The sequence below is a fragment of the Mugil cephalus genome, chromosome 21, assembly GCF_022458985.1.
Source record: "Mugil cephalus isolate CIBA_MC_2020 chromosome 21, CIBA_Mcephalus_1.1, whole genome shotgun sequence".
NCBI classification, from domain to species: Eukaryota; Metazoa; Chordata; class Actinopteri; order Mugiliformes; family Mugilidae; genus Mugil; species Mugil cephalus.
The window spans coordinates 800,744-814,523 of record NC_061790.1 but is presented as its reverse complement, the minus strand read 5'-3'; the positions used below and the strand labels follow the sequence as shown (position 1 = coordinate 814,523).

The 13,780-nt window shown below is 42.6% G+C and overlaps 1 protein-coding gene across 10 annotated transcripts in view; it reads left to right on the top strand.

Moving 5' to 3' along the window:
* The window catches only part of adgrg6 (adhesion G protein-coupled receptor G6), a 78,246-nt gene extending 68,859 nt beyond the window's left edge, over positions 1-9,387 (top strand). For 9 of the 10 annotated variants that reach the window (XM_047573490.1, XM_047573495.1, XM_047573491.1 and 6 more), the window contains one exon: positions 5,732-9,387. In XM_047573490.1, coding sequence (XP_047429446.1) covers positions 5,732-5,943 — 212 coding nt within the window. In that variant the 3' untranslated portion in view covers positions 5,944-9,387. The remainder of the gene's footprint in view (positions 1-5,731) is intronic. The other variant, XM_047573494.1, reaches the window with a different exon arrangement.
* The last annotated feature ends 4,393 nt before the right edge of the window (positions 9,388-13,780 follow it).

Sequence of the window (13,780 nt, the reverse complement as noted above, 5' to 3'; positions counted from 1 at the left end):
GCTTAAATGCCCTCTCGCTGATAAACACAGGGTACATAGAAAATACAGAAACGAATGTGATGTGCAGCAGACAGCATTTCACAGACCAGGTGGAAGAAAACCATGGGTGACGGGTAATCTACCCACACCCGTATTTCACACAGTAGCCATGAGTGAACTTTAATGTTCCTCACAGCTTCTGGTGAGAGAACATCTGCTTTCTAGCGTATCGAGACAGTCGACAGATTCCTTTCGTCACGAACGCTTTGGTGGAATCTGGAACCATGATTAATGACGAATTTCACCATAAATCTTGCCTGGTTGCGTGCTTCAGTCTGAGGGCCACACACGGACACTTATCAGGTCTGGTTCACTTGTCTCTTTGCATATTTCACGCCATGTTTCTCTGCACACTCACAGCAGGAGGTTTTCTGTCACTGTGTGGTGGCTGTGCAGAAAACAGTTCTGCATCATGCTGTGTGAACGACAGCATGGGTTAATTGCAGAAAGAATTCCCCCCTAAGGGATCCAATAAAGGAAATAAATTATTATTTATTATTATTATTATATAAATTATTGTTTGCAGAAAGGCTCTTACATTGTAGAACTATTAAGTCTGAATTAATAAGTCTTGCTTGAGCTTTATTCATGACCTTTTGATTTTTAGACCCTTATAAATGCATCTGACATACTGAAATGAAATTGAAACCGGCAGTAAAACATTCTCACGGTGCAGCAGAAGTCTTAGTGGACAAAAAACAAAAACAAATGTTACACGCGATCCAAAACAAACCCAATGTAGATAATTGGGTTCATAAGTTGAGCGGGCGGAAAAATACGTTGGATCAAGTACAAATCCACGGCAAGTTCACCTGTAGGGATAGAGTGTTCCCTTATGTTAAAACCATGTTCACATTCACATGAGTCATTACATCAGAGGAAACTCTTTCCATTTTAACATAAATCTCATGTTCATTGTACTGAAAACAACCCAGCTTCATCAGCTCAGCTCCATCTTCATCTGTAACATTTCTTTTCTTAAAGTAAACTCCGTCATCCTTTGCATTTTGAAAAGTCCACTATATATTTTCCAGATTTGCTGTTTTTAAGACATCAATCAGTTATCTTGATCCTCTTTTTCATTCCTTACATCGTTCTTCACTCAGTCAAAGACTCGACCTGTGAATCTGCTGTGTGAAACATGCATTAGCTGAGAGGTGTCTGTGAAGCGTGTGTTGCCGTTTGACAGATATAATACCTCCTCGGTGAGGTTTCCTGACCACGATCCGTCAGCCCGCTGTGGTTACAAGAGGAGATGCAGTCCAGAGAGTAAAACTCACAGACCTCAGATGAGCATGTTGGGAGACTGTTGGACAGTTTTGGATCGAGCACCCGATTTACCTTCAGGCATGACAGAGGTAATTTTCCAAGCCCTGTCTTTGTCATTTTTTTGGCCGCCTCCTGAAGAAGCCTTGTCAGAATGTCTCTGTCACGTCCAAGCCACTGAAGACTCACAGATCTGCAGTTCAGTCAACAGTCAGCGAGGAGCTTCACATAATTGTGGACGTTTGAATCAGAATTTTTTTTAACCTCTGCCTCTTACCAAGGTGCTATTTTCAGTTTGCCTGCTCCTCGGCAGTGTTGTGTGCCATCGCTAAGTAACTTGCTACAGTAATCTGTTTAGAGTTTGAGTTATTTTGACATCCTCCTGACTCTGAGTGCACTGGGTGGAACATCTTGGCCTAATAGAGGCATTAGCTTTTTCTTGGCTCAGTAACATGTAAAACTAAAAGCGCATGAATATTGTTTTGATTGTGACATTTAGCAGCGTCAATGTTGAGCTGATCTAACGAGTCTGGAAGAAAAGTTCACATTATATTCCACTGCTCTATTACTTTTATTTTTAATTTTAACATATACAGTTGTCGTGTTTAAATGCATCAGTAGAAGAGTCGGTCGTCAGCAAAGAGATGCATAAACTGTATGACGTCCAACTGAAAACTAATAATAACTTAAGCTTGATCACTTGATTCATATTTATATTTATTTAGTTTAATGTTCATGGTTCTCCACCATCCCTGTCCTCCTTGTTTAGAATGATTTTCTGCAGTGTGTGATCACCCATGTTTCAATTTTGGAATTGTTGAAAGTCATGCCAGACAATCTGGTTTCATGCTCACATGTTGGGGAGTTTCTGTTCATCCAGAGTTACCAAGTAAAATTAACCTTTTTTTTCCCAAGTATAATCATGGACACTGGGCAGAAAAAAGCACTAAACAGTTGCTGTGTTTCCATGGACACTGGTGTTCCAACTCAACCATCTCAATCAGAACAAGCTGTCCTGATCAGAAGGAGTTTTCAATCAAGTTGAAATGGCAGGCGTAAACCTCAACAGTCCTTCAAGAGGAGAATGCTCGAGGGCCACAAAGTAAAGTGGAGACAACTTCCTTCCTAGTCCTCTGCAGCCATGCCTTTATCCACACCTTCTGAGCTGTGGTTGATTGGGGTAATTAAGCTCATGCACTAGTGAAGAACAATTTTACTTCCACCGCAAAGCCAGTGGAGGTGCAGAGGGGTGTAACAATTAGCTCCTAATAACCATGTACACTTAAGCTAACTTTAATCACACTCTGGCTGGTTTCTCTCTGGTTGTAATAAATCTGTTCTCTCTGAGCATGTCTGCTCCATGCCGGGTAAACATCAGGTGAGGAGTCTCCAGGAGGAACAGAAACATGGAGGTAGAAAAAGAACGGGTTGTTGAGAAGATGAACCGAAGCTGGAATCCATGTGGATGGTAACTTTGGAGACATAGAAACATCTTGGTCACCTTTAAGACTCCAGACATTCAGGACTGGTAACATAGAATAGATATCTCCCAAAGAGTTGATGCTCCTTCATCTTCTTGTCCTTGTTCAGATGTTTTGTGAGATCTGCTCACTCCAAAACCTACTTTAAAGCAAACAGATTTTTAATCATCGTTGCAGTTCTTGCAGACGCTTCCATGTGTCCACTCAGAGAAACTGAATCCGATCTGGTCCCCAGATCTGATTAGTTACAATTTCTTCTCATCATGTTATAGACTTATAGAGTTTTAAAATGAGTTTTCAATGACAGATACTCATTAGAATTTTTTGTAAGATCTCATTCATGACTACAGTAAGAGTAGATCAGAAGCTTCACCCATATAATACTGACAGTAAATTAAAAGTAAGATAAGTATATTGATGACATAAAGATGATCCAAATCCATATGACGCAGTCAGTCCTAATGTACCACAAACTTAGAAGTGACTTATCCTCCTTCCTGTGTCTGAAGTCGGTCGACAGCACCTCTGTTTCTATCACTGTATAGTTTCCAGATGTTTGAGGTGGAAGCACCATCCCTCACCCAGCATGTAGACGATCACCAGCAGCGACAGTGATTCAAACACCTTGTCCTGCCCCCTCTTCCCTAAAGTGCCTCCTGTGTTGTGTATATTTGAGAGGGATGTGGTGAACAAACTGTCTGGGGAGATGCAGCAGAAACAAACATCTTGTTGTGACATCATAGGACGCTTTAACAGCTGCAGCGTCCCAGCGTGAGGCCAGAGGTGTAATCAGTGCTGTCATGATGTGTAGTGAACAGTCGTGACCGTGGCCCCCGCCAGCAGGATGACCCCCCCCCCCGGCTTTATGTTGCATGGGACAGCAGCTGGAGGAGACTCAGGGCTGAATACTCAGCAACAACTTAATTCCTTCTTTGTTTAATAAGCCACAGACAGCGGGAATGATTAAGAGCAGTGATGGAGCTGCTTTCTCATGCCAAGGAAGACTTTGGCCGTGCAGCTCTGTTCACGCTGAGTTATTGCCTGCTTTACAGTGTCTGATGGCAGCTCGCTGAGAGTACGTGCTTGATTTGGTCCAAACTTGCACAAGTTTGGCTTGATTGCTTTGGCCCAGTTTTTACAAGAAAGTTTCAAAAATGTAACCTGGTCCAGCGGGAGCAGACATGATTGTTATGAACGTGACTATAAATTCTGAATTCTGAGGGACGTTTCTAACAAGTACACAAAATGGATGTGGCAAGCTGGAAGTCAAACTCACACCTTCAGCACCCGTGGAGAGCCTTAAATAATCCTTAAACGGAAGACATTTTCAGAAGAAGGAAACTTTAAGGGAAACTTTTCTTAAATGGATGATTTTTTTTTTCAGACTCTCTGACATTTATAGCATTGAAATGTGGAACTCGTATTATTTTCTAGCCACGATGAGACTCATCTTCTATACAAGGGAAACCTTTATTATCTAGGGAGGAACATGTGTGACACACTGAGCTACTTGAGCTTCTGCATTGCTGCTGGTGGCTGCAGACCAGGCGTTAAATCAGTGCAGGGTCAAAGCTAATAATAACAAAAAGGAGAATGAAATTAAACATCAGCAAAGAGCTGAAATTCTTCTGCTTGATGGATTTTCTAACTTGGTCCAAATGAAACATTTCAGACAAAATTACTTACTTACAGTTTTTACAAGAATTAAAGAATAAGTTTCAAAACATGTCAGTTCTTAGTGTTTTTGTTGGCGGCCTCGACAGAGCTGTGCAGCCAGCTTTGTTAATTACACACCACCCATCTTACCACATGCCTCCATCCTGTTCTCTGAGGTTTAAACTAAACACTTCTCCAGAAAAAGCCTTAATGAGGGCTGGGACCTCGATCAAATAACACCTCAGCATGATTCTCCTCATAGCTATTCCATATCAGGTATCCACTCGTTTTTGAAAGGTAATCTCGGGATCAAGTGGGAGATGAAATTCCACATGAGCCGGCATGGCTTCAGTCGTCGGCGCAGAAAGCTGGTGAAAATCCAACAGTCTGCAAGTAAGAGATGCCAAACGAGCCACAGAAAAACAGCAGACAATAAGATGGACTTTGACTGGTGTTACGTCCCTCTGGGACGCTAATGGACACACAGCAGCAGCCGAGCAAAGGTCTCTGGGATTAATTGTCCTTATAAGCCAGGCCTGACATCAGATAGACAGAGGAAGCTGTGGGAAAGCTGCATCTTTGGGACTTTGGTCATTGGTTTGATTCATAGTTGAGGAGCCTTGAGCAAAGTCTCCAAACTGCTCCGGGCCGAGGGAACAAATTCCTTGTGTGTGTACATTTATGAATAGACAGTCTGCAGATATGATTGGATTTGAAATAAGGACAGACCCTGTTTAAATAGGGCCTGTGGCATCCAATCAGTGATTATTCTCATGGCGTTACGTTGGAGCAGGATCCTCATCAGCATCCTTGAATCACAGACTTGCTCCAGCTGAACCTGGTTTTAAATGAGACTTTAGATTAACTGTGAGTGTCTCCTGTAAACTGGTGTCTACACAGATGGCCAAGAAACAAAATGTATATTTTACTTTACAGAAAATTAGATTTAGTGAACTCTTGACTCGAATCGACACAGTGACTGTAAAGTAATGAATGCTCTCATTCCTATTCATGCTATCTTCTTGCTGAGAATTTGCATAATGTGCATAATTTGAACCTTGTTATATTTTTGTTGTTGTGAAGGGAGGAATTCCAGTCGTGTTAATATATTAAACCAGTTGTTAAAATATAAATAAATCAATAATACTGGCCCTGACAACCAGTAATAGTACTAATCTTTCCAGGTTTATGTAACAGTAGTTCTACACTACGAGTGACACGAGCTTCTACTAATTCAGTGGTTGTTACGTAGTCCAGTCATAACTAACGTCTTTGTTTCCGCGCTGCAGATAAATGTTACTCCAACCAGACCGGGCCCAAGTGCGTCTCCTCATCCTCCTCGTCCTCGGAGGTGGATCCCAACTCCTCTTCCTCCACGTCCTCTATCCTCCCCGTCAGCCAGATGATCGACAAGGTCAAAGGTTACTGCTCCACTCGCACTGACAACTTCTACAAGAACATCATCCTGTCCGACAGCTTTGCCCACAGCACCAGGTTCTAGATGGGATACGGATTCCCCTGCCAACTGTGTCTTCTACAAAATCATCATCATCATCATCATCATCATCATCATCGTTGTCGTCGTCACAAAGCGCAGCCCTGGTACAGTCGGTACCAGCACCAGTTGTTGTCCTGGATGTATTCCTCCAATATTCCAATGCTCAAAGGCCCTGTATCTGTTAGACTTTGAAAAAAAAAAAAACACCACTGTTTTCAGACATGGTTGTTTCAGCTGTAATTTGGCCAATTCAAAGAAATTTAAGATTTAGTCAATTGCTTTGTCAAACAGACGCTAATTGGATCATTTTCCTCAGTACCAGTGACCCTTTGCATTGAATAGAAGTCCTTTACAAATCAGTGAAAACCTGAGAACACGCTGCAGCAGAAGCCCAGACGAGTTAAAACGCGGCTGTTTCTCTCCGGGATGATGAGCTCGAGATGTTCAGAGACGCTGACGACATTCTACTGTATCACATCAAATTGCTTAATGAGACGACCTGGCTGCAACTAAGAGGAAATGAGAGGGGAAGCAGAGGTGTGGAGGTCAAGAAGAAGAAAGCAGGCTGTCAACGGTTTGGTGTCTTTTTTTTTTTTTTTAATACTGTGATGTTTGTTAAAATTTGTGCATGTGTGCGCCGAGCCATATCCCCTGTAAATACCAACCTGTCTGTTCTGTGTGCCTTATTGTGTAGTGTTGCTTCTGTTCATGCCTACATGGGGTCCAGGAAGGGTCACTGCGAGTGTGCATGCAAACACAAAAAATCTGGAGCTGAGTCTGAAGAAACGAGAGAAGAGGGAATAGAGCAGTCAGGAAAACACAGGCGAGTGGATCAGTGTGTCAGGAAGTCATTTATCACATTAACATCCACGTTTGCTTTTAAGGAAAGCAAAGAGCTTATTTAGAATTTATCTTAGCAGATTTTGATATGTTTTGTAGCTCCACATTCCGTCTGCACTTTCTCCCACGAAGTGTGGCCGAGGCCGTGCTCCCTGTCAGCCAGAGTTTAGCAATCATTCAGGGCGTCGCTCGTGGCGACGGCTTCACCATCTTCAAGTGTGTGTTTTTCATTCAGAAACTGATAATAGGTTTGTTTTTGTGATGGCAACAAGATGTGCTGACGTGAGGAGGCTCTCGATCATTGTCTAAAGTGTGAAAGGGTCGTTTCACCCAGTCACAGCAGAAATGTGACGCCTGACCCGGCCTTTAGCTGCTGGCTGCGCAGAATTCCCAAATACCTACAAAATAAAAGAAACTCCTGAAAAATACCCTGATTACTCAAGATACTCTGCAGACCTCTCAGCGTGGCCTTTCATAGCGAGCCCTGCAGACTGTCTGCAGCAATGACAACTTAGCTTCTGGGAGGATTATTATTTCAATTCCAGCAAGTCTCTTTAAAGTATATGTGCATCACTGCACAGCTTGATTTAGGTGAACAGACCTTTTTAATTTATTACCTCAAGAGCCATTGAAAGATTTGATTTTATCATTTGTCTTATTACATATAAACATACTAAATCTAAATTAGTTTGACTGTTCATGAACCCAAAATATCTGGTACCACTTAAAAAAAAAAAAAAATCACAAAAGACAAGTTCTCTGAGGTGCTTTTCATTTCTGTTTTACCTCTGCAGCACTTTAACGTCCCTCAGCTCGTTAGTGAAAAGCTTTTCTGGCGGAGCTTCACTGAACCGATTCATCCCCCATCTTCGTCGTCCGTGGCCATAAAAGAGAATCAGTTCCACTGTTTCTGTCACTTCTGAGCGTGATTTAGCGAATCTTTAGTGGAACATGAAAGCACACGTACTGTTTATAAAAAAATAACTTCCCGTTTTGCAGTTTGTGTCGTTGTGTTTTTTTCTGAGCAGCCATCACTGTGCGTTAAACTGTTATTTATTGTAGGAGTGTGCTCATCTCTCTCCGCCTGTTTAACCAGAAAATCATCTGAGAGGTGAAATCTGTTCACTCACCAGCTCTAGACTCTAGATCGTGGACCTCCCTCTAATAAACTGTTGTCTCAGCAGACTTTCATTATCCACACGGAGCCAGTGGCCTTTAATAATTGGTTGGGAAGCACTCACTGTCCACCAGCTTAGCCCACAGCCCTTTTCCACCTCTGTACACAGTGACGGAAAAAAAAAGTATAATTTTAAAGCCCCAGAGACTGTGAAAGAAGAGACGGGCCCCTCTGGCAGCTCCGGCTCTGTCAGTCACCGCATGGGTTCAGCATGAGGATGGAGTGGATGTGTTTTGGCACCAACATGAACCCAGCGAAGGTCACACATAGGTTTCAGTCCCCTAAATGACTCACTGCAGACTCTGGATTAAATGTTACATGCACATCTGATCCAGAGAATGCAACAAATCAGCAACACGATAGACCTTCATCAACATGATTGTACAAACTGATTTATTCTGTATATGAAAGAGTCGTTTTTCATTCTTACTACTCCACTTAATACGCAGATCATTTCAAGCTGTAGGTTAAGATAAGGTAGAGCCGCATGTTATTCTACTTTTTTTAAAATATATATATTTATATATTTCTTTCTTTTTTATCAGCGTATCTTATAAAAGTCTGTTTCTCATTAGTGTCTGACCCTCCTGGTTCCTACTGAACACATAAATATTTCTCAGCAGCTCCCACATTTACAGTCAGAACCGGTTCTTTTAAAAGTCCGTCTGTTCCTCACTGAGTTACATTACACCTGGAGCTCCATGTTTGAGGCTCTGCTACCGGGGTGGGAACTGATGTCTACAGTGTAAATACTGCATAAAAGTATAAAATCTTTTTTTTTAATTTGCTGCATCATATTTCCAGATGTAAATGGACAAACATCAGAGCAGTGACTGGTCGGAAGCTGAGAAGAGTTCAATAAATCGACCGTTTTCCAAATAAAAATGAACTTGTATTTTATTTTTCTACTGGTAGAGACACCGTCACATATTCGGTCTCTGGTCTGCAGAGACGTCTTATAATTCCTCAGCTCTCTGGTGTACTTTGCTCAGCTGACGTCCTGTGTTCCTGTGTTTGAGAGCTGAGTGTCCCGCTGAGGTCAGACCTCAGGAAAGGGCAGTTCATTCCTTCACGGTTCCAGCAACCACCTTAACACCAGAAAACCCCCGAGCAGGCTGCATTTAACCAGCTCATTCAGCGGCTTCCTTCCCGTCCCTCGTGTCTCACATCTACAGCTCCAGTTAATTTAAATATCTCAGTAGGTCTGAACCACGTTTAGTTGATGAATATAAATGCAGATGTTTTGGTGAAGACTGTAATTGATCTTTGCTTCTGTTGTTGCTGTTTAGTCTTTGCATTATTCTAATTGTGCTGATTGTGTTAAGGCCTTTCTCTCTCTGTGGTGTTATCATGGTGTGTTCTTGTCAGTGATGTTATTTTCAAACAACATTAAAGGGAATAAAGTTGTGAAATGTGTCTTTGGAAGTTTACACTGTTTCCTGAGAACGTTCTTCAATTCAAACAGAAACATCTGAGCCTTCGCTGCCTGTAGCTGTTTGTCTGTTTGTCTATAGACTGTCAGAGAGTCTGTCCAACCAGGGAACAGAGCGTCTGATCTGTCCCTCTATGCTGAGCTGGTCACGTGTTTCATGGGCGCCATGTTGGATCCATCTAACCAATATACACCCACAGAGAAGTGGCAATAACAGAGAATAAAGTTGGATTAAAAGTTAAAATATGCCACAGTGCTCAGCCTACGGCTCCAGCACAGGATCAGGAAAACACGGAGGAAACTCCACCGTTTCCCCAGTGAGCAAAAACACAGAAAGTTATGGAGCAGAAGATTAAAAGGAAGAACTGGACGTCAGCTGGTTTCTCTCTATTATGTGATGAGGTAAATGTCAATGTCTCTGTTTGACGTTTGTTAAGATTTTATATAGAAAAATAAAGTCAAACCATCATTAATGTGAACCTTGATCTCAGAAACACCCAACACCACTTTACACATGGATGAAGTCTGAAGTTAGCCTAGCCTTATGCTAGCCCTATGCTAGCCTTATGCTAACCTTATGCTAGCTAGTTATCTAGACTAAAGGCTCAGAAAAATAGCAGCTAGCATCATATATACTGTGAAACCCATGTGTTCATGTAATTTGAGGAGGCTGAGGAGAAGGTAAACACAGCTCCATGACTGATGAGGTGATTGGGCTACAAAGCATTTTACAGCTCATTTAAGATATTTAAAAGAAATAGATGCTGGGATATTTAAGTGAGGACCTTTTACATATTAATAACATTTATAGGGCCATTAATGAAGAAAATAAGACATTTATTTTAACATAGCACATCGGCCCATAGGGTTACACTGTCTAACCCAGGGCTGGGCAATTCATTTCTACAGGGGCCACATGAAAAATCTGAACTGTGTTGGAGGCCAAACCAAACGATAACTTCAACGTAATTCTGCTCAATATTAATTTTCTCCCATTGTAAAAAGCAGTAAATTATATATGTTGATAAGCTGCTACTGGTAATCAGAAACATAAGAATATTCTGTAAATATTTATTTAAATTTGTGAGTTTTGCTGTAGATTGAAGATGAAAATGAAACACAGTCGATCTGTAGTTTTGGAAACTTTGTCCTCTGTGTAAAACGTCAGTGAACCAAGAAGTGACCATGTAGCTACATGAATTATTTTCTGTATCTCAATAAATCTCAATAAATGTTTAACCCTTTAAGACCTGAATGTCCGTCTGCCCACAAAGAGAAGCTTGCTGTATTTGAATTACCGTAATTCCCCGATGGATAATATTCAAGTTGCGCTTTCTAGAAAAGCGCTGCCATTACGGTAATGATGACGCACGGCTGCAGGTTGGAGAGCAACGATCACGGAGCCCCGGTAAGAGAGACTTGTTTGGAGGAATTTGTTGGTAAAAACAAAGTTAGTTATACTCTTGAGATGTCACGAAGGTCTTCCAGGCAAAAGCACAACTAACCAGTGTTCAGTCACAATGAATATTATCAATAGCGCAAACCACTGTGACTTACGGTAATTCAAAATCGGCCGCTTTGACGGATGCCAGCGATGCGTTCAGGCTTTTGAGGGTTAATAGATGATAAGAAGCTGTTTCAATCTTACTTTATGAAGAATTAACGAACTAACAGTGCCATGATGTAAATAATACATCATGGCTCAAAATAAAAGCAACACAGTCGTATTACATGAACAGTATAAATACTTGTTCATCTGTGCTTATGACTGACAGACCGCGGGCCAGACGGGAATGAGCAAAGGGCCGTAAAATGCCCAGGTTAGACTCTAACCTGTGATGTAGCAAACATGGCGCCCATGTTTTGAGTTGGACTGACTCTCCCTAATATACGACCCCCTGGTGGCTGACTGCAGTATAGCACGTAAGCCCCTCTCCGTGTTAGTACACTGGAATTAGGCCAAAGTAAAACACTAAAATACGTGTCAGATGTACTCTGTCAAGTGTCCAGTGACTCTGAGGAGTTATATTTTAGTTTTTTGACTCTATAAAAACCGGATGTGACATCATGATGACTCACAGTTGTGAAGAGTCCTGTAGGAACAAACTATAGAAAAAAGAAATCATGTCAGGGTGTAATCACCAGTAAGTCCAGTATAGACACACAGTCCTTCTCAGAGTCTGGATCCAAACTCATCCAACCAAGACGGCGCTGTTCATGTTCCTGAAATTCAGTTTGAGACGTGTCATCAGTTGTTTCATCGCTCTATGGTTCGTCCTCCTGGACAGAGGAGGCTGAAGTTTCTCCATCGAAAACCTGTAAAACACACACAAAACTCTCCAGTATATTAAGTTGGCCTTTAGTTCAGTGCTTTAACCACCCACAATGTACAGAGTTATACCAGTCATCCAGTCATGAGCCAACCATCACACACTCACATGTACTGCCTTTAGAAAACACCATTAAACACCACGTTTGATTTTCTCCTTTTTGTCCAGGACAGCGCGGGGCTCTCTCCTTTAAAGCCCAGGTAAGGTCACTGCTGCCAGGTATGTGCTGTTATGTGCCAGGAATCAAATGTGAGAAGATGCAGGAGCTCTGTGGTGACGCTGTACGGAGACAGGTCAGTCGATGCGCTGCTGTTTCACTCTTTTCTTTCCTGAAATTGATTTAAATGCTACAGTATCTGGATAGAGTGTGTGGTTTGGAAGCAAATGTGTTTCTGAGGCCAGAGAGGTGGCGGCTGCAGGGTGGAGGGTGGAGGATGGAGGATGGAACATAAACTTAACTCCACCACGTCAAGATGAATTTACACCAACGCTGATGTTTAGTCCCAAACCGAAACTGAGACACTAAATTTTAATTGTTGTGTCAACGTTGACAAAATCACTCATTGATTAGTGAGGTTAGTTATTTGGAGACTTTATTCTCTTTCTGACTGAAGGTTTCAGATCAACTGTTTCTGTTCTGTTGTGATGTTTACATGAACCTCTGCTTTTAATCTGAACATCACGGAACTGATCGAGGGTCTCCAGCCTCAGTCCATCCCCGCTTCAGTGAATTTATGATGTGAGAAAAAGGAATATTCCACCCCCCAGAAACCCCATGATTCATTTGGTTTGGCTTGGGCCTGGTTGAGGTGTTTATATGGAGCATTTTTATTCACTCTGGGCTTCTAAACTGATTCTAATCTGAATGTTTGGCTCCATGTGAACCCAGCTACTGGTCCCTGATTCCTGATCTGAGTCCTGTGTTTCATGTTTCATGAGGAGAATGACAATCAAGTATTTCACTTTCAATTTGGGTTCTTTGGTTTGATCCAAATGTCCAAATGAGAGTGGAACCTGGTTCTATTTTTACTAGAACCTCTGGAGAACATGTTGCTATCAGGGTGGTTTCTACTCTCTAATCTACAAGATATTTTAGTTTATCACTAATTAATCAGACACTGAACTTTGACCTATCAATGGAGACCAGGGTCCATGGAGACCAGGGTCCACGGAGACCAGGGGGTCCATGGAGACCCGGGTCCACGGAGACCAGGGGGTCCACGGAGACCTGGGTCCATGGAGACCGGGTCCAGGGTCCACAGAGACCAGGGTCCAGGGTCCACAGAGACCAGGGTCCACGGAGACCAGGGTCCACGGAGACCAGGGGGTCCATGGAGACCCGGGTCCACGGAGACCCGGGTCCATGGAGACCAGGGTCCACGGAGACCAGGGTCCATGGAGACCAGGGTCCACGGAGACCCGGGTCCACGGAGACCAGGGGGTCCACGGAGACCTGGGTCCATGGAGACCTGGGTCCACGGAGACCAGGGTCCAGGGTCCACGGAGACCAGGGTTGGTGATGGTTCTGGTGATGGTTCTGGAGATGGTTGTGATTTGTTTTGTGTCTTCTCCTCCCAGCTCCCTGGAGCGTAACAGTCTGAACTAATTTAGAAAAGATTAACAAGAAAAACCTCATTTGTTGTTACTCTATAAAACCTAATTATCACATCTTCTGAAAGTCTCACATACTGTTCATTTCACTGGTTCATTGTCGCCAGGCAGTGTTTGTTATTCTTCGTACATATTTCTGTCCTGACTCAGCGCTGCGATAAATAAAAAACAGAACGTGGAGGCTGACATCCTGGGTAACTCACAGACTCACTGATATCAAGCAGCCGCCACAATGAGAAACATTCGTCTTTTAATTTAGTCGCACAAATAAACTGTTCATCAACAGAGCAGCTTCAAAAAGCAAAAAAAGAGAAACTCTGTGGACATATTTCTCTCAGTCACGCTGACAGGCCTGACAGCGCAGTGGTTTGGCCTCTGTACAGCTCTGAAGTTCCCTCATCTATCATCCTGTGGAAGCAGCACAGACAGTAGAAAGGATCACGACTGAGT